Below are 20,256 nucleotides of genomic sequence, written 5' to 3'. Positions count from 1 at the left end.
TGGCTCTGACGAAAAGAACTGTCCAAAACCTACCGGTTAGTGCATAGATCAACATGTACCAGCACCCCTGCCACGGCACCCCCGAAGCCTGCCACTTCTCGGGGGAAGGGGGCCCGTCCCGGCCAAAAAGTCCCTGGTCCTTAGCTTCCTAGCGGCACAGGGCCACTCCAGGGATCAGACAGACCAAGTGGTGGCGCCGTCCGCCTACCCCGTGTGCTGGCGTTTACACCCGTGCAAATCCGGTGTCCTGATTTTAAGGACCTGTAGAGCCAGCTGCTGTACAACACTGCACTGCGTTACCGGAGCCCCATCGTGCTAGGGGCTGTCCAGACACGAACAAGACCTCAGCTGGGTGGTGTTCCAGGCCTGTTTTGCACAGTTATAAATGATGGCCCAAGAGGCTGGGGGGGGCGTGGAAAACCAGCCCCCTTGGAGCCCGGTGGGGTGGAGTTTCCTCCCCATCCCCTTGGAACTAGCGAAGGCGGAGGCAGGAGCTTTCGTGGCGAAACAGAGTCGCTGGCTTTGCAGGAGGGAGAAGGGAATGTGGCTAAAAATGGATTTGAGGGGAGAGGGGGCCAGTTCCCTCGTGAGAGGCAGAAAGAGCCCGGGATGGAGACGTAGGGCAGAGGTCCGGCAAAGGAGTTTTTTAAACCCCTGTTCAATCCCCGTTCAGCTGCGGGAATGAGATCGAATGCTCGCAGCCAAGCGGAGGGCTTGTCTGCACAGGAGCTGCGATGGCGCAGACCCCAGCTAACTGGCGGGAGAGGTTCTCTTGTGAGCGCAGGCAGCCCCCCGTCCCCAAGAGACGGGCCTAGTGCTGACCATGTGGGGACTCGGGCCGGCCTTACTGTGCAGCTCGAGGGGGAATCTGTCCCACCTCGGTGCGCCAAAGCTGGCTTGATTTAACGTTCTAGATTAGCCCAGCCCGTGCTGGGCCCAGTCCCTCCGCATCTGCCCCCTGCAAGGCGGGACCATTCAGTTATCCCCCTTAACAGTGGGGAAACTGAGGCACAGGGCAGCTCAGTGACTGGCCCCCAGTCACGCAGGGAGCCCAAAGTGGAGCGAGGATTTGAACTCCCATTTCGGGAACCAGCACCCTAACCCTCGCCTAGCGTGACTCCGGGGATGTGCTCGTGAGGTGGTGCTGGATGGTTTATAGACCCGTTTTGTTCCGACTGGGCCTTGCTCCCGCCACACTCCCCTTCCCGCACGGGCGTCAGCCTGTCCCCGTGACTGACGTGTGCAAGAGCTGCCGATAGGTGAGCCGGCGTGCGATGGCAGGGGGGACAGGACACGTCCTGGCAAGTGTGTTCATGCATAGACACAGAGGGCGAGCATCTCGGCAGCGAAAGAGGGGAAACTGAGGCACGGAGCAGGGCCGCAGAGGTACCAGTTTGGCAGCGGGAAGGTGGCCCCCAGCCAGGCTCTGGGAAGGGCCGTTTTCATCTCCAGACCGGGGTCCACGCCCATGGCATTGGGGACCCCCCGAGGGACGGAACCGGCCGAGCCCCCTCCGCAAAGTGGCAGCGCTCAGGAATTGGCTGGGTCCATGCAAATTTCCCCGGGACGCTCATTGGCACGGGGTCCGCGGATGCGCCCCGCCCCCGCCCTCCCCCCATGGTACATGAGGTGATCTATGCAATTTCTGCGCTTCCCTTTCTGTTTGCACTGCTGGCGGCGCGGCCCTGGCGGGGGGAGCATGTGGGGCGGGGGGGCGCTGCGGCAGGGGCCGGGTCGGGGGGGGTGGAGCTGGCTCAGGTGTCTCCCGGGAGCCCCCAGCCCTGCTGGGCAGGGGGTGCCGGGCCTGCCGCCCGGCTCGCAGCCACCGGCTCCCGGCTCACGCCCCCCTTCCCCCCGCCCAGACAACGACTGCGGGGACAACAGCGACGAGGCCGGCTGCAGCCACTCCTGCTCCAGCAACCAGTTCAAGTGCAACAGCGGCCGCTGCATCCCCGTGCACTGGACCTGCGACGGCGACAACGACTGCGGCGACTACAGCGACGAGACCCACGCCAACTGCACCAACCAGGGTGAGCTGGGGCGGCCCCGCCCCCCCGGACCCCTGCCACGCCCCGCCCCCTGCCACGCCTCCTGAGTGCCCCGCCTCTGCCCCCTGAGCACCCCGCCCCTGCCAGCGCCCCCTATGCGCCCTGCCCCCGCTGGTGCCCCCTGAGTGCTCTGCCCCCAGCTGCACCCCATGAGCACCCCGCCAGCGCCTCCTGAGTGCCCCACCCTCTTGGGCGTCTGCTCCCCTAACCCTGCCTCCCCTCCTGGAGCATCGCACCCCAGAGGCCCTGCTCACTGGATCCTGGAAACCCCCCTGTAGGATCCCTCCCTCACGCCCTTCTCCCTGCCCCCCGGCAACAGAGCCTCTTTTGGGTATCAGATCCCCCTCCCAGGCACTGACCCCCCCCCCCCCCCCCCCCCCGGTACTGCCCTGGGTGCGAACCCCCCCCACCCCGGGCATCGGATCCTGCCTGCCCCCCAGGCCTCAGTTCCCAGCCAGTGCCCCGGGCCCCTGCCACCCCCAGTCGCCTGCGCCCTGCCCTGGGGCCCGGCTGGTGACGCTCGGTGGCCTGGGCTCCGTTCCCAGCCACGCGCCCGCCCGGGGGCTGCCACACGGACGAGTTCCAGTGCCGGCTGGACGGGCTGTGCATCCCCATGCGCTGGCGCTGCGACGGCGACACCGACTGCATGGACTCCAGCGACGAGAAGAGCTGCGAGGGCGTCACCCACGTCTGCGACCCCAACGTCAAGTTTGGCTGCAAGGACTCAGGTAACGGCCGGGCGGGGGAGCCAGGCTTCAGACCGGGGGAGGGGGGAGGGACCCCACGTGCGGGGGCGGGGGCCTGTGGCTGGCTGCTTGGGGTTCCCCACGGCACGTGGGGCGTGCGCCCCCAAGAACAGAGCTGGGGGACACAAGGTGGCACTGGTGGCCCTTTTTGCATTGACCCCCCCCCATCCCAAACTTAAACTCTTTCCTTTACTCTCAAGCCATTCATTCGTGTTTCCAGTTTCTCCTTTTTCTCCCCAAAAGCTTGCCGAACAAAAACGTTTTTTTCCCTTCTCCTCGCCCTCACAGCAGCTCAAACGTTGACTCTTTTCCTTCCCCCAGTTTTCAAAAAATAAACTCCCTGGAAACGGAGCTTTTCTCTTGCTTGAAAACATTCAGATGGCTCCGTTGGGGCCAGAAAGGCCAAGTCAAGAATATGATATGAATGGAGATGCCTATCTCCTAGGACTGGAAGGGACCTTGAAAGGTCATTGAGTCCAATCCTCTGCTCTCACAGCAGGGCCAAGTACCATCCCTGACAGATTTTTGCCCCAAATGGCCTCCATGAGGATTGAACTCACAACCCGGGGTTTGCTAGGCCAACCCTCAACCCACTGAGCAATCCCTCCCCCCAAGACAAGTATCACGTCTGGAAAAGAGAAAGAAAGGCGGGTGGGAGGGGACCTGTTAGCAGCCTAGTGATAAACCCGGGAGCAGCGCCCAGAGAAACTGATCGGAGGGGAAGTGTAGGGTGGGGTCCAAAAGTCGACAAGGCTGCACTGAGCAGTAATTGACACGAGTAGTCGTTAGCAAAGAACAATTCTTGACGGTTATTTCATGCCTGGACTGAGTCCTGGGGAGAACCGCGCTGCTCTGACTGGGATGTGGGGACAGACACGCTAGATGCAAGAAGCCCCCATGTCGGATAACAACCTCCTTGGGCCGGCAGGTCCCAAGGCTGGGACAAAGTGGGTGGGGAGGGGTCTCAGGAAGAGGGCGGAGCAAGGGCAGGAAGAGGTGGGGCCTCAGGGAGGGGGTGGAGCAAGGGCAGGAAAAGGCGGGGACTCAGGAAGGGGGAGGAGCAAGGGCAGGAAGAGGTGGGGCCTCAGGGAGAGGGTGGAGCAAGGGCAGGAAAAAGCGGGGGCCTCAGGGAGGGACTGAGCAAGGTCAGGAAGAGGCGGGGCAAAGGCAGGAAGAGGCGAAGGCATCGGAGAGGGGCCTCTGGGAGGGGGTGGAGGCAAGGCAGGAAGAGGCAGGGCCTTGGGAGGGGGGTGGAGCAAGGGCAGGAAGAGGCAGGGGCCTTGGGAGGGGGGGTGGAGCAAGGGCAGGAAGATGTGGGGCAAAGGCAGGAAGAGGCGGGGCATTGGGGAGAGGCCTTCGGGAGGGGGTGGAGCAAGGGCAGGAAGAGGCGGGGCCTCGGGAGGGGGTGGAGCAAGGACTGGAAGAGGCGGGGCCTCAGAGGGTACACAGCAAGGGCGGGACCTTGAGCAGACCAGGGGGTGGAGCGCCCCCACGGAAGACAAGACGTCAGCGCCAGTGGGTCTGGGGTACCCCGCGATGTCTCACGTCCCCCCCTCCCCTCCCGCCCCCCAGCCCCGCTGCATCAGCAAGGCCTGGGTGTGCGACGGGGACAGCGACTGCGAGGACAACTCGGACGAGGAGAACTGCGAGGCGCTGGCGTGCAAACCGCCCTCGCACACCTGCGCCAACACCACCTCCGTGTGCCTGCCGCCCGAGAAGCTGTGCGACGGCACCGACGACTGCGGGGACGCTCCGACGAGGGCGAGCTCTGTGGTGAGCCAAGGGGGGGGACGGGGGCGGAGCGGGCGGGGGGGCAGGGCCAGGACTCCTGGGTTCGCTGCCCGAGAGGCCCGGGGGTGACCACGGCCGCTCTGCCCGCAGACCAGTGCTCGCTGAACAACGGCGGCTGCAGCCACAACTGCACGGTGGCCCCGGGCGAAGGCATCGTGTGCTCCTGCCCGCTGGGCATGGAGCTGGGCGCCGACAACCGGACCTGCCAGATCCAGAGCTACTGCGCCAAGCACCTCAAGTGCAGCCAGAAGTGTGAGCAGGACAAGTACAACGTCAAGTGCTCCTGCTACGAGGGCTGGATGCTGGAGCCCGACGGCGAGAGCTGCCGCAGCCTGGGTGAGCGGCGCTGGGTGCTGGGCCCTGGGCACTGGTGGGGCTGGGGCCAAGCCTGCTTCTCCGGCAGCTGACATCACACTCCAGCAAGAGGGGCGCTTGCCTGTGCGTGGGGACCTGCACGTGGATGTGTGGGTGCATTGTGTGCGTGGGTGCACGTGCACATGTGGGTACGTGCATATGTGCGTGCATGCACGTGGGGGTGCACTGGATGCACACGTGCGTGGGTACATGTATGTGCATGTGTGTGCGCGTGTACATGTGCATGCATGCACATCTGCGTGCATGCATGTGGGGTGCAGCGTGGGTGCATGTATGTGTTCACATGTGGGTGCATGCACGTGTGGGTGTACTGTGGCTGCATATGTGCATGGGTGCATTGGTGTCAGTGCGTATGCACATGTGGGTGCATGCACATGTTCATGCATTCTCATGGGGGTGCCCGTGTGCGTGAGTGTAGATGTGAGTGCTTTGGATGCCTGTGTGGACATGGAAGGGGGTGTGCACACATGTGCATGCAGGTATGTTTGCCAGCGGGTGCGTGTGCGTGCATGCAGATGCCGGCTGCTCTGGGGAGGTGGGGATCCAGCTCTGTGTGTTCCTTTGCTAGAGCTGGCCCCTGCTCAGCAGTGCCATCGGCCTGCAGCCTCTTGGCCCCGAGCGCCCCTTGACTCCCTCTTACTTGCAGACCCCTTCAAGCCCTTCATCATCTTCTCGAACCGCCACGAGATCCGGCGCATCGACCTGCACAAGGGCGACTACAGCGTCCTAGTGCCCGGCCTGCGCAACACCATCGCCCTGGACTTCCACCTCAACCAGAGCTCCCTCTACTGGACGGACGTGGTGGAGGACAAGATCTACCGGGGCAAAGCTGCTGGAGAACGGGGGTGAGTGGTGGGAGTGGACGCCGCTGCCGTAAACCCCGTGACGGCCGCGGGGCAGAGACGCGTTTGGGGTAGAGCAGGGACGCATGGAACGGACGCTCCCCACTCTGATTCCAAATCTGTCGCTTCCCTGAGCCGGGAGCGAGTATCCCACCGCTGCCACCATTCTGTCACACCGCCCCCCCTTCCAGCCCTCCATCAGATGGTTCTGGTCCCTGGGCGGTGTAAGCCTCTGGGAGCCAAGCCAAGCCAAAGCAGCGGGACTGAGGCGCTGCCTGTGAATGGAGGCGAAGGTGCAGAGGGAGATTCCTCCCTTGGACCGGGTCCTCACCCTCCCCTAGCCCCGGGGGCCGTGCCATGGCTGGAGCATTCAGCTCCGGATAATGATACCTTTCTGCCTTTAAGTGCCGATCGTTATGTGGGAGTTAATTAGCATTCCTAGCAATTCCCTAATGGTAATTACAGCCCGGCAGCTGAGCGCTGAAAGCTCTTCCTAACCCGATTAGCGCTTTCGGAAGCCTGAGATTCCATGGGCAAGAAACCTGGGGCCAGGAGTGAGGGGCACCGGCAGAGCTGGGGGGAGCCCAGGGCCAGGGTGCCAGGGGCTGTGGGTCAGGAGTGGGGGGCACTGGCAGAGCTGGGGGGGAGCCCAGGGCCAGGGTGCCAGGGGCTGTGGGTCAGGAGAGAGGGGCACCGGCAGAGCTGGAGGTGGGGAACCCAGCCTGGGCTGGCAGGGGCTGGGCGAGGATGGGATTTCGTAGAGGAGGATTGACGTTGCTTTTGGAGGGTGCCGGCAGGGGGAGGGCAGGGGCCGGGTGTCCCCCTGACAGTGCCGTGCTCCCTGCCCTGTCCTGCAGCCCTCACCAGCTTCGAGGTGGTGATCCAGTACGGGCTGGCCACGCCGGAGGGCCTGGCCGTGGACTGGATCGCCGGCAACATCTACTGGGTGGAGAGCAACCTGGACCAGATCGAGGTGGCCAAGCTGGACGGCACCATGCGCACCACGCTGCTGGCCGGGGACATCGAGCACCCTCGCGCCATCGCCCTCGACCCCCGCTACGGGTGGGTGGGGCGTGGGGCTGGGCGGGGCCTTGAGCGGGGCCTGTGCCTCTCCTGGAGAGGGCGGGGGCCGTGGGAATACGGAAACGACTCGCCCCGCTGGTGCTGCCGCTGCGGGGCGGCTCCTGGCTGCCCTGAGAACAGGGATCTGCCCGCCCCCCTCTGGCCCAGACGCAGGGGTGAGGGGCTCCCCCCCCAGAACCTCTCCCCCCGCCCAGCGATGGGCCCCTCTGACTCCTCCTCCCCGCAGCATCCTGTTCTGGACCGACTGGGACGCCAGCCTGCCCCGCATCGAAGCGGCCTCCATGAGCGGCCAGGGCCGGCGAACCATCCACAAGGAGACCGGCTCGGGGGGGTGGCCCAACGGCCTCACCGTGGACTACCTGGAGAAACGCATCCTCTGGATTGATGCCAGGTATCCCGGTGGGGGGGGAGAGGAGTACCTGGGCAGGGGGATCCTGGAGGGAGAGGTCACGGGGGAGGGGGTTTCTGGGGGGAGGGAGATTCTGGGGTGCACTGTGCCCAGGAAGGGGGATCCGTGGGTTGTGCCTCTCGCTCTTCCGCCCCTCGTTCCGCCCGGCTCTGACCCCCGGCCTTGGGCTGTGCCCTTTGCCCTGCGGCTGCTCAGGTCGGACGCCATCTACTCGGCTCTGTACGACGGCTCGGGGCACATGGAGGTGCTGCGGGGCCACGAGTACCTGTCCCACCCCTTCGCCGTCACCCTGTACGGGGGCGAGGTCTACTGGGACCGACTGGCGCACCAACACCCTGGCCAAGGCCAACAAGTGGACGGGCCACAACGTCACCGTGGTGCAGCGAACCAACACGCAGCCCTTCGACCCTGCAGGTCTATCACCCGTCTCGGCAGCCGCTGGGTGAGACGCCACCACGGCCTGGGAGCCCTGGGGCCTCACGGCTGGGCGGGGGGCTGCCCAGAGGGAATGGGGGGGGTGCAGGACTGTGTTCGGCTTGCATCCTGGGGAGCATTGCATGCTGGGAGCTGCAGTCCTGCAACATATATGCTGGGAAGCATTGCATGCTGGGAGCAGTAGTCCCCATGGCTTGCATCCGGGGAGGGGGGAAGCATTGCATGGCAAGAGCTGTAGTCCTGCAATGTGCAGGCTGGGAAGCATTGCATTCTGGGAGAGGTAGTCCCGTGGCTTGCATCCAGGGAGGGGGAAGCATTGCATGGGGAGAGGTGTAGTCCTGTAATGTGCAGGCTGGGAATCATTGCATGCTGGGAGCTGTAGTTCTGTGGCTTTATCCCTGGGAAGCATTGCATGCTGGGAGCAGTAGTCCTGCAAGGTGTATGCTGGGAGCAGTAGTCCTGCAACATGCAGGCTGGGAAGCATTGCATGCTGGGAGCTGTAGTCCTGTGGCTTTAATCCCTGGGAAGCATTGCATGCTGGGAGCTGTAGTTCCATGGCTTGCATCCGGGGGGGGGCGGGGAAAGCATTGCCTGCTGGGAGCTGTAGTCTCCTCCCACGGCTCCTCTCTCCATTGCTCTGGCCCGTCATGCTGCTGATGCAGAGGGAGCGTCCCCTATGGGACCTGGTGGCCGGCGCGTTGATGCGAGTGACCCTAGAGAAACGGGGCCCTGGGCTCGCATTGGGGGCCAGGAGAAGATGCTGCAGCCCAGGCGGGCTGGAGTCCCCATTGGAGCCAGCATCCCTGTCCCGGCCCGGCGCTGACCGCCTCCCCTCTCCCCTCGCCCAGCTCCCAACCCCTGCGAGGCCAACGGCGGCAAAGGGCCCTGCTCCCACCTCTGCTTGATCAACTACAACAACTCTTCGCCTGCGCCTGCCCCCCACCTCATGAAGCTGGGCAAGGACAACACCACGTGCTACGGTAGGCGGGGGTCCCCGAGGCCCTACGGGGGAGGGCAGGGGGGGCCTGTGCAGGGAGCGAGACCCCGCTGGGCCTGCATCGCGCCGCCGAGTCAGGCTAGAACCCAGGAGTCCTGGCTCCCGGCCTCCTCCCCGTTCTACCCACTAGGCCCCACTCCCCTCCCTGGCTCCCAGCCCCCCTGCTCTGACCACTAGACCCCCCCAACCACTCCCTTCCCAGAGCTAGGGTAGAACCTAAGAATCCCCCCCCCCCGCTGTAACCACTAGACCCCCCAGCCCTGAAGAGCTAGGGGGAGAACACAGGAGTCCTGGCTCTGTCTCTCCCCGCCCCCCCCTCCTAACCACTAGGCCCCACCCACTCTCCTTCCAGAGCCAGGCCGCTGCTCTAAGAATTGAACCCCACTGAACTTGTGGGGTTCAGTTCCAGTGAAGGGGTGTGGGGGGGAGCCAGGGCGTGACCATGGGGTGGGAGGAGGAAATGGTCCGGGTGGTGGGAGTTGGGCGGGGGGAACAGCCGGGGGGAGGAGGTTATGGGCAGGGGGTCGGCCCTGGGGGGTGAGTGGCCGAGGGATTGGTGCTGGTGGAGTGGCTGTGAGAGGAGCAGAGCGAGGGCTGCGCCGCAGGCGGGATGGGACAGAGGGCTGGTGGCGGGGCGGGGGCAGATGGCTGGGGGTGGGGGAGCGGGTGTGACGGCGCGTCGGGGAGCCCCCGATCCTGCGCCCCCTCCGCAGCCAGACGGGACTCTCCGCCGGCCGGCAGAGGGGAAGGCGTATTGGTTCCAGCGTAGCGTAGGCCGATGTTAGCGCTGGTACCCAGAGCAGATACCTTCCTCCTCTTGGGGGAAGGGCGCACGGGCCCTGAACCCCCCTCTCCTGCTCTCAGCCCCCTCTCCTCTCCCCCCGCCAAGACTAACCCACACTCCCAGCCCCTAGGCAGCCCCGCCTCACCCCTCTGTCTCTCCCTCCGGGAACACAGTTATCTTCTCAGGCTGGCCCTTAGGTGTCTACGGCCAATACACCCTGGGAGTGAGTCATTGGGAATCTCCCATCACACAACTGGCACCTCTAAACCATCTTGTTAGTCTTTAAAGTGCTGCACAGTCTTGTCTTTTGTTTCAGCTGCACCAGACTAACCCGGCTGCATTTCTATCACTACTCTAATATCGTTAGCTCACAAACATTTACTTTACCCCCCCCCCCCCCACACACATCCTCCTCCTGTTCTGAAATGTGATTTGTCCTTTTCATATGTGTTCATTTTTTTAATTGTATCCTTTGGTATATATGGTTGTGACTATTTTCTTCCACTATTTGATCTGAGGAAGTGGGTCTGGCCCACGAAAGCTCGTCACCTATTAAACCACCTTGTTAGTCTTTAAAGTGCTACACGGTCCTGTTTTTTGTTCCAGCTGCACCAGACTAACACGGCTCCATTTCTATCCCCACACAACACAGGCAGAAACACAAGGTTACAAAGTAGACAGCACTCCCACTACCTCACAGACGGCTGGGGCGGGGCAGGGGGAGACAGCTGCGGTGGGGGGGGGCGTGGCTGGGGCGGGCAGGGCAGGGGCACCGCTCTGACAGGCTGCCCCGGTCGCCCCTCACCCCGTCTCTCGCCCCCAGAGCTGAAGAAGTTCTTGCTGTACGCGCGGCAGATGGAGATCCGGGGCGTGGACATCGACAACCCCTACTACAACTACATCATCTCCTTCACCGTGCCCGACATCGACAATGTCACGGCCGTGGACTACGACGCCCCGGAGCAGCGCATCTACTGGTCCGACGTCCGCACCCAGACCATCAAGCGAGCCTTCATCAACGGCACCGGCGTGGAGACCGTGGTCTCGGCAGGTGGGCCGGGTGGGACCTGCCACGGGGCCCCCGTGGCGCTGAGCTGGGGGTCTTGGCGGTGCCAGGCCGCAGGGTCCCTGTCCTGCCCCTAACAGCTCCCCTGGGCCTCTTGCCTTGCAGACCTGCCCAACGCCCACGGCCTCTCCGTGGACTGGGTGTCCAGAAACCTCTTCTGGACCAGCTACGACGCCAACCGCAAGCAGATCAACGTGGCCCGGCTGGACGGCTCCTTCAAGAACGCCGTCATCCAGGGGCTGGACAAGCCGCACTGCCTGGTGGTTCACCCGCTGCAGGGGTGAGCCGCCGGCGCCCGTGTCACGGGGCAGAGGGCACGACTGCACCCCGGGGGGAGGGGAGGTGGGTGTGGATGTAGCCTGGACACTGGCTCTTTCGGATGGTGGGTCCCAGGGGGGTGTAAATCGAGGGGGCCCTCAGCAAGATCCCCGTGTCTCAGCCACAAGGAGGAGACCTGAGGCTCTGGCTTGCGCTTCTCTGTGCGGGCCGGAGCTGCAACGGGCGGAAGCAAGCCCAGGGCTGGGCCGGCAGGGGCTGCGGGACGGGAGTGAGGGGCACTGGCAGGGCAGGGGGAGCTCAGGGCTGGGCCGGCAGGGGCTGCGGGGCGGGAGTGAGGGGCACTGGCAGGGCAGGGGGAGCCCAGGGCTGGGCCGGCAGGGGCTGCGGGACGGGAGTGAGGGGCACTGGCAGGGCAGGGGGAGCTCAGGGCTGGGCCGGCAGGGGCTGCGGGGCGGGAGTGAGGGGCACTGGCAGGGCAGGGGGAGCCCAGGGCTGGGCCGGCAGGGGCTGCGGGACGGGAGTGAGGGGCACTGGCAGGGCTGGGGGAGCTCAGGGCTGGGCCGGCAGGGGCTGCGGGGCGGGAGTGAGGGGCACTGGCAGGGCAGGGGGAGCTCAGGGCTGGGCCGGCAGGGGCTGCGGGGCGGGAGTGAGGGGCACTGGCAGGGCAGGGGGAGCTCAGGGCTGGGCCGGCAGGGGCTGCAGGACGGGAGTGAGGGGCACCGGCAGGGCTGGGGGAGCCCAGGGCTGGGCCGGCAGGGGCTGTGGGGCGGGAGTGAGGGGCCCAGCAGGGCTGGGGAAGCCCAGGACTGGGGGGCAGGAGCTGCGGGGCGGGAGTGAGGGGCACCGGCGGGGCAGGGCTGCGGGGCGGGAGTTGGGGGCACCGGCGGGGCAGGAGTTGGGGGCACCGGCAGGGCTGGGGGGCAGGGCTGGGCCGGCAGGCGCTGTGGATCCTGGTTGTGCATGGGATATGGGGGTTGATCTGAGCCATGTGACGGGGTCCCCAGGGGTATCCCCTGGAACTGGGGTACCGCTGAGCTCCCCCTCCCCCCAGCCTGGGCGCCCTCTCACACTCCCCTTTTGTCCCCTCAGCAGGGGCACCCGCTTCCACACAGGCTCTCGCCCAGCCCCTGCATGCGAATCCCCCAGGCCTGCCCTGCTCCCCACCCAGCCGGGATCGGTGCACCCCCCCTTTGCCAGGCCTCTGGCCCCCCTGGCTTCCGCACGAGGGCTGGTCACATCCCGAGGCCTGGTCACCTGCCCTTGCCACCCGGTTCCGTGTCTCTGCCGCGGGGCCCGCCTGGCTTCTCCGTGGCTGTGCCGGGCGGCTGGCTGGGGGTGTCATCCCCCCCCCCCCCGGCGTGTCCCCGCCCAGCAGCGCTGCCTTTGGGTCCCCCAGCGAGACGAGCTCGCCGGCACCGCGCTGGGCCCCTCTCGGACCAGACGCAGCCGAACGGTGCCATAGCAACCCCCCCTCGCGGTGCACGCGGCCCTGACCCCCCCTCTGTCTGTCTGTCCGTCCTGCGCAGGAAGCTCTACTGGACAGACGGGGACAACATCAGCGTCGCCAACATGGACGGCAGCAACCGCAGCTTCCTCTTCACCAACCAGAAAGGGCCTGTGGGTACGGACTCCCCCCGCCCATGGCTACCTGTAGGGAGGGGCTCGGGCCAGAACCACCCCCCCAACCCCCCTTGACACCCAGTTTCCTGTCAGCCCTCCCTGGGCCCCTGCAGTGGCCCTTCACCGGCGCCCGTTTTGTGCCGGGCCGGCGCAGGCTGTCGGGGGGGGATGCTGCCGTGCTCCCCCTGTGGCAGGGCTGCACCCTGACCCCCCCGTCCCCCCAGGCCTGGCCATCGACTACCCGGAGAGCAAGCTCTACTGGATCAGCTCCGGCAACGGCACCATCAACCGCTGCAACTTGGACGGCACCAGCCTGGAGGTCATGGAGGCCATGAAGAGCCAGCTGAGCAAGGCCACCGCGCTGGCCATCATGGGTGAGGGCTGGGGGCAGGGCGGGACGTGGGGCCCTGTCAGCCAGGGCCTTGCCCCCCTGCACCTCCACGCCGTGCTGAAGGGGGGAGCCATGGGGCAGAATGGAGCTGGGGGGTCCAGGGGGTATTGGGGCATGAGGGGGCAGAGGTTGGGGGGATAGGGATATGAGGGGGAGATTTTGGGGAGTATCGGGGTATGTGGGGGCCAGAGGAGGCCCCCCCCGAGGGTTGCAGGCCGTGGCGTGGAGCCTGGCTGCCCGCTGGTGGCCGACACTGCTGCCAGGCTGGGCCCCACGGGCGCGCCCCGGGGTGTCCGGGGGGCAGTGGGCGGGGTGCTGCATGCCGGGCCCTGTTTGGGGTTGACTGCTGCATCCCGGCCCCCTGCCCGGCAGGCGACAAGCTGTGGTGGGCGGACCAGGCCTCGGAGAAGATGGGGACCTGCGCCAAGAAGGACGGGACGGGGGCGGTCGTTCTGCGCAACAGCACCACGCTGGTCATGCACATGAAGGTCTATGACGAGAGCGTGCAGCACGGTGAGAGCCGGCGGGGCAGCAGCCCCCCGGGGAGGGGAGGGACACCGGGGGGGGAGCCCAAGGGGGGAACTAGCAGGCCCAGGAGCACCCCTGGAGGGGGAGCCCCGGGCGATTCTGGGGGCTGGCTCAGGATTTCTCGCCAGGAAGGGGTGGGCGACGCCGGGGCGGCCCCACTTTGGGTTGATGTTCGGGGCCTGGCACTGCCAGGGTCCCTGAGCCCCGTTGCTGCCCGGAAGCACCCAGCAGGGCAGGATCTGGGGGTTCTCCGGCCGGCCTGAGCTCTGGAAGGGCAGCGCCACGGCCCTGGCCCCTTGAGCAGCTGCAGGCCTGCGGCTCCGGCGTGGCCCCTCTGTGCCCGCCCCCTGCTGGCGGCGGGTGGTCGCGCAGGTCCCAGCAGGGGGGCGCCCGCGGAGCAAACCCACCTCCCCGGCTGCCCCTGACCCTCCCCTGCTCCCTGCTCAGGTACCAACCCCTGCAGCGTCAACAACGGCGACTGCTCCCAGCTCTGCCTGCCCACCTCGCCCACCACCCGCTCCTGCATGTGCACGGCCGGCTACAGCCTCAAGAGCGGGCAGCAGTCCTGCGAAGGTGAGTCCGCCTGCCCCCGGGCCCCCGACCCTGGCACGGGGCTCTAGGGCTGGCCCCCCAACCCCTCCTCGGGCGCCTCTCGTGTCTTGCCCTCCGACCTCTCCGGAGTGGGGGGGCAGGCTGCGAGGCTCCTCCTCTTGGTGCCCACTCGCTTGCTGCCAGCCGATGGCCGGGGGGCGGAGGAGAGACGGCGGCGTCTGCCTGGTGGGGGGGGGGCCTCCTTCCCTTTCACGAGAGGTCTGGAGCGGGCAGGCCGGGGGCTTGCCCCTTAGCGGGAGGAGGGGGGTGAGCGGGCGCAGGTGCTGAGCGCTTGGGCGGCCGCCCAGCTGATTAGCCGTGTTTCTGCTGGTGGTGCACAGCCACCCGTGCCTCGGTGCACAGAACAAACTTTATTCTGCACATGTATTTAAAAAATTAGCAGGAACATTGGTAGGTACCTTCGCAGGCAGCGCCCCCCCCCCCGGCTTCCTGGGCTTGTCCCTCGCTGGCCTCGCCCGCCAACAGCACCCACCCCTCCCTTCCCCAGCCCAGTGCCTCCTGCTGCCTCTCACTTGCCAGGCGGGTCGTGCGGCGCTCGGCCCCGTGAACCTGTCACCCCTGGGCGGGCCTCGCCCGAGCCGAGAGGCCCTGCTCTCGTGCAAAGTGCTTGTCGCACGAGTGCAGCACGTCCGCTCTGGGAGCGCACTGGGGCCAAACACGCCCACGTGCCCCAGGCAGCGCAGACCAGCCTTCTGCCTGGCTCTGCTCCGGCCGACGCCCGCGTCCCCTTGTCCTTGCAGGGGTGGGCTCCTTCCTGCTCTACTCCGTCCACGAGGGAATCCGCGGCATCCCCCTGGACCCCAGCGACAAGTCGGACGCCCTGGTGCCCGTGTCCGGGACCTCGCTGGCTGTGGGCATCGACTTCCACGCGGGTGAGAGCCGCCGCCTGCGCCTCTTTGGCCGCCAGGGACGCGGCCCCCTTGTAGACCCGGCTTCGGCCGCCCGCCCCGAGTGGGGCCAGCCCCCTGCCGGAGATCGGAGGGGAGACGACTCCCCCTCCCCGCTGCCGGGTGCCCCTTTGCTGCCCTGTGCCTCGGTTTCCCCCGGGACCTGCTGTGGGTGGCTGAGCTGGCCGGGGAAAGGCAGGGAGGGGCTGGAGATAGGGAGCAGTGTTTCAGCTCTGGGAGGCCTTAGCCAGCCCCCACCCCTTTGCCATCCAAAGCCTCCCCCCCCCTCCTCCCCTCCTCCCACTGGTAGCTCATCCCCATTGCGAGAGCGCCCCCAGCTGGTGAGAGTTGTGCAGAACACCCTCCGTCCCCTCCCCTCCCTGCTGGCGGCTCCCCGGCCCTCACGCCCACGCTGCTCCCCAGAGAACGACACCATCTACTGGGTGGACATGGGGCTCAGCACCATCAGCCGGGCCAAGCGCGACCAGACGTGGCGGGAGGACGTGGTCACCAACGGCATCGGGCGCGTGGAAGGGATCGCCGTGGACTGGATAGCAGGTGAGCCGCGTCCGCCCGGCCGGGCTCTGGGCGGGGGAGCCACGGGCCGGCCCGGCTAACGTGGCGTCGCTCTCCCCCGCCCCAGGAAACATCTACTGGACGGACCAAGGCTTCGACGTCATCGAGGTGGCCAGGCTGAACGGGTCGTTCCGCTACGTGGTCATCTCGCAGGGGCTGGACAAGCCTCGGGCCATCACGGTGCACCCGGAGAAAGGGTGAGGCGCCCTCGGCGGGCTGGCCGCCCTGGGGAGCCCGGGTTGGAGCTGGGAGCCTGGGCTCAGCTCTCAGCTCTGGGGCTGGAGTGCGGGGTTTGCCAGGGAGAGCCAGGGGTGGGGATTAGAAATCGGGGCTCCTGGGTCTGGTCTTGGGGGTCCCTTGTACTCCCCGGGGCGGGGGAGGGATCCAGTGTCAGACATGGGGGGGAGCCCCCGGACTGCCAGACACCCCCACGCCTCGACTGCAACAGCTTTGCCTCTGGGGCCCCAAGGGTTGTGAGGGGGGCAGGGGAGGCGGCCGATCCGAGGGCTGGGGGTGCCCTGCCGGGTCCCATGTGAGCCGTGCTGGGTGCCTTGCAGGTACCTGTTCTGGACGGAGTGGGGCCAGTACCCCCGCATCGAACGCTCCCGCCTGGACGGGACAGAACGGATGGTCCTCGTCAACATGAGCATCAGCTGGCCCAACGGGATATCGGTCGACTACCAGGTACGGCGGCCGCGGCGCGGCGCAGGAACGGGTGCAGGCAGGGGCTGCTCTTGGGTCTGGCGGCCCGGAGCCACGATGGCGCATCCCAGGAGGGGCGGGATGCAAGGCGGGGGGCAGACGCCGGTGGGAGGCCCTTCTGTGGCCGGCACTGTCCCATCATTCGCCGGTGCTGCCCCTTCAGCCCGTGTCTCGGCTGTAAGCTCTGGGGGGCAGGTGCCTACCGCAGCCGGGCCCTGGGCCGTGATCTGGGCTCCTGGTGCCACGGTCGGCCATAAACAGCGTCGGTTGGGGCTTTGCCCTTCCAGCTGCGTGTCCCCCGCACTGAGCCCCCAGGGGAGACTCGCCTGCTCCCTCCGCTTCCTTCCCCTGCCCCTCCCTGCCGAGCTCTGACCAGCCGGGCGTCTCCCCCCCTCCAGGACGGGAAGCTCTACTGGTGCGACGCTCGGACAGACAAGATCGAGCGCATCGACCTGGAGACGGGCGAGAACAGGGAGGTCGTCCTGTCCAGCAACAACATGGACATGTTCTCGGTGTCGGTCTTTGAGGATTACATCTACTGGAGCGACAGGTGAGGCCAGGGTGCGGGGCGGCGGGGCCCTGGGAGCTGCAGGGCCAGGGAGCTAGAGGTGTTATGCAAATGACTCCTCTTTACATTTGCATGTCATTTGCCAAAAGGATCATCAGTCCCAACACGCTGCTTCTCGCCCTTGTGGCCAAAGAGATGACGGCTCTGGCTGTAAACCAAAGAGCCCTGTGGCAGTCCTCCAGCACTCTGGACCATAGAGCCTGCTGTCTAGAGTGTGCTCCTGACCCCCTCCATCGCTCTGGACCATAGAGACTGTCTAGAGTGTACCCCCAACCCCCTCCATCGCTCTGGACCATAGAGACTGTCTAGAGTCGACCCCCTCCATCGCTCTGGACCATAGAGACTGTCTAGAGTCGACCCCCAACCCCCTCCATCGCTCTGGACCATAGAGACTGTCTAGAGTGTACCCCAACCCCCTGCATCGCTCTGGACCATAGAGACTGTCTAGAGTCGACCCCCTCCATCGCTCTGGACCATAGAGACTGTCTAGAGTCGACCCCCAACCCCCTCCATCGCTCTGGACCATAGAGACTGTCTAGAGTGTACCCCCAACCCCCTGCATCGCTCTGGACCATAAAGACTGTCTAGAGTGTACCCCCAACCCCCTGCATCGCTCTGGACCATAGAGACTGTCTAGAGTCGACCCCCAACCCCCTGCATCGCTCTGGACCATAGAGACTGTCTAGAGTCGACCCCCAACCCCCTGCATCGCTCTGGACCATAAAGACTGTCTAGAGTCGACCCCCAACCCCCTGCATCGCTCTGGACCATAAAGACTGTCTAGAGTCGACCCCCAACCCCCTGCATCGCTCTGGACCATAAAGACTGTCTAGAGTGTACCCCCAACCCCCTGCATCGCTCTGGACCATAAAGACTGTCTAGAGTGTACCCCCAACCCCCTGCATCGCTCTGGACCATAGAGACTGTCTAGAGTCGACCCCCAACCCCCTCCATTGCTCTAGACCATAGAGACTGTCTAGAGTGTACCCCCAACCCTCTCCATTGCTCTAGACCATAGAGACTGTCTAGAGTCGACTCCCCTCCATCGCTCTGGACCATAGAGACTGTCTAGAGTGTACCCCCAACCCACCCACAGACATAGAGCTGGGCAGGGCCGTGGCTAGAGTGTCCAGTGCCTCTCTACCTGCGCTGTGCTGGAGCTCTATGGTGGCAGGGCATGGTGGGGGGAGCTACACTCTAGGCAGGGGCTCGATGGCCTGGAGGACTCACTGGGAGCTTGGTCCCCGTGGCTCAGCAGCCAGAGAGCTGGCTAAAGTGGCTGCCGAGGTTGACCCCTCTAGCCATGCGGCCGCCCCTTGCTGCGGCTCTGTGGCTGCGGGAGGGCTGGGTGTACGCTCTAGACACCAGGCTCTATGGTTGGGGGCTGGGGGGGCAACTGGGGTCTCTGTGATTTGCAGGCCGGGGGGGCTATGAACGGGTTCTGGGGGCACCTCTGAGAGGGTCAGACCAGGGCGAGTTGCTTAGAGTCAGGGCTTCTTACAGCCCGAGCCTGGGGCCCTCCACTGTACGGCCCCAAGCCCGCCCCACGGCGCACTTCACGGCTCGGGGGTGGGGGGCTGAGCCCCACGGAGGCTCCGCCCTGGTGCCCAGGCCTGACACGGGGCTGCCCATGAGCAAGCGACCCTTGTGAGGCGCTGACCTGGGCTCCGTGTGGGGGCGGGAGGCAGAGCGAGCCGGGCTGGAGGGGGAGGGAGTGTGTCACCCGGAGGGGGGGCGTGTAACACGGCTGTGGCGTGTGCGATCCCAGCTGTCGGTGGGCCCGCCTGCTGGCCCATCAGGGCAGGGCACAGTGGGCCGGTGGGGGTCCTGCCGACGCAGCGACGGCTCCGGCTCACGGCCTCTCTCCCGGCTAGGACCCACGCAAACGGCTCCATCAAGAGAGGCAGCAAGGACAACGCCACAGAGTCGGTGTCTCTGCGGACAGGGATCGGGGTGCAGCTAAAGGACATCAAAGTGTTCAACCAAGCCAGGCAAAAGGGTGCGTCCGGAGGCGGGTGTGTCCAGCCCCCCCCCCCTCCAGCCTGGGGCTGAACAGCCTTTCCCTGGCTTTGCTCTGGGGCAGGCAGGGAGTTAAATGCTCCTGGCGGGAGGTGCCTGTGGGCCAGGGCGCCGGGAGAGGTGGACCTGGTCGTAGAGGGATTTTTTTCCCTCGCTTGGCCCAGGCTGGGGAAGCTTCTGGAGGGATGGCTGGAAAAATGGGCCAAAGGCCCCCCTGGGGCATCAGGCGCCCGGAGTCCCACGGAACCCCGTGCGCTGCGTCTCCACTGGCTTTCCCTCGGCAACCGCCCAGCACGGCAGCCTGGCCCCGCCAGCCTGGGGCTGGGCCCCCTTCCCTCCCTGGGAACGGGGCGCCAGTGGGATGCCGGAACCGCGGTCTCGGCTGCCGTGCGTTGCTGTGCGGCCCTGGAAATGCAGGGCCTCGGCCAGCCCTCCGGGCCCCCCCCGCCCGCTGCCCCTCAGTGCTGGGTGTGAGTCGGGGTTCTCCTCCCCCAGGCACCAACGTCTGCGCCCAGAACAACGGCGGCTGCCAGCAGCTGTGCCTGTTCCGCGGCAGCGGGCGGCGGACGTGCGCCTGTGCCCACGGCATGCTGGCCGAGGACGGGGCCAGCTGCCGGGACTACGACGGCTACCTGCTCTACTCCGAGCGCACCATCCTCAAGAGCATCCACCTGTCGGACGAGAGCAACCTCAACGCGCCCATCAAGCCCTTCGAGGACGCCGAGCACATGAAGAACGTCATCGCCCTGGCCTTCGACTACCGGCCCGGCCCCGCCGGCAGCAACCGCATCTTCTACAGCGACATCCACTTCGGCAACATCCAGCAGATCAGCGACGACGGCTCCGGGCGCAGGACCATCGTGGAGAGTGAGTCCCCGGGGCCGCCTCGGCCTCGGCCTCTCCTGGCCCTCCCCTTCCTCCTCCTCCTCATCCCCCTCCTCCCTCTGCCTCTCCCCTTCCTCCCCTTCCTCCTCCTCCTCATCCCCCTCCTCCCTCTGCCTCTCCCCTTCCTCCCCTTCCTCCTCCTCCTCATCCCCCTCCTCCCTCTGCCTCTCCCCTTCCTCCTCCTCCTCGTCCCCCTCCTCCTTATCTCCCTCCTCCCTCTGCCTCTCCCCTTCCTCCCCTTCCTCCTCCTCCTCGTCCCCCTCCTCCTTATCTCCCTCCTCCCTCTGCCTCTCCCCTTCCTCCCCTTCCTCCTCCTCCTCGTCCCCTTCCTCCTCATCCCCCTCCTCCCTCTGCCTGTCCCCTTCCTCCCCTTCCTCCTCCTCCCCCTCCTCCCTCTGCCTCTCCTGGCCCTCCCCTTCCTCCTCCTCGTGGTCCCCCTCCTCCTCATCTCCCTCCTCCCTCTGCCTCTCCCCTCCCTCCTCCTCTTCCTCCTCCTCTTCGTCCCTCTGCCTCTCCTTCTCCTCGCCCCCTTCCTCTGCCTTTTCTCTTTCTCCTCCTCGCCCATGTCCCCCATCCCCTTATCACCATGGAATGATCCCAGTGCAGTTTGTCC

The 20,256-nt window shown here is 66.2% G+C and overlaps 1 protein-coding gene across 1 annotated transcript in view; it reads left to right on the top strand.

The window, feature by feature from the left end:
* Positions 1-20,256, top strand: part of LRP1 (LDL receptor related protein 1) — a 170,964-nt gene that overhangs the window by 110,253 nt on the left and 40,455 nt on the right. The window contains 26 exon segments of the mRNA XM_075901813.1: positions 1,863-2,030; positions 2,594-2,776; positions 4,368-4,541; positions 4,544-4,567; positions 4,676-4,921; positions 5,607-5,785; positions 5,787-5,805; positions 6,660-6,864; positions 7,112-7,276; positions 7,490-7,607; positions 7,609-7,701; positions 7,703-7,736; positions 8,578-8,709; positions 10,334-10,561; positions 10,682-10,856; positions 12,382-12,476; positions 12,700-12,849; positions 13,239-13,379; positions 13,842-13,967; positions 14,747-14,878; positions 15,317-15,451; positions 15,537-15,666; positions 16,027-16,153; positions 16,570-16,721; positions 18,614-18,738; positions 19,254-19,625. Of these exon segments, the coding sequence (XP_075757928.1) occupies positions 1,863-2,030; positions 2,594-2,776; positions 4,368-4,541; positions 4,544-4,567; positions 4,676-4,921; positions 5,607-5,785; positions 5,787-5,805; positions 6,660-6,864; positions 7,112-7,276; positions 7,490-7,607; positions 7,609-7,701; positions 7,703-7,736; positions 8,578-8,709; positions 10,334-10,561; positions 10,682-10,856; positions 12,382-12,476; positions 12,700-12,849; positions 13,239-13,379; positions 13,842-13,967; positions 14,747-14,878; positions 15,317-15,451; positions 15,537-15,666; positions 16,027-16,153; positions 16,570-16,721; positions 18,614-18,738; positions 19,254-19,625 (3,828 nt within the window).

This window comes from Pelodiscus sinensis, chromosome 19 (assembly GCF_049634645.1).
Source record: "Pelodiscus sinensis isolate JC-2024 chromosome 19, ASM4963464v1, whole genome shotgun sequence".
NCBI classification, from domain to species: Eukaryota; Metazoa; Chordata; order Testudines; family Trionychidae; genus Pelodiscus; species Pelodiscus sinensis.
The sequence above is the reverse complement of the archived record's forward strand: the minus strand, read 5'-3'. Positions and strand labels throughout refer to the sequence as shown.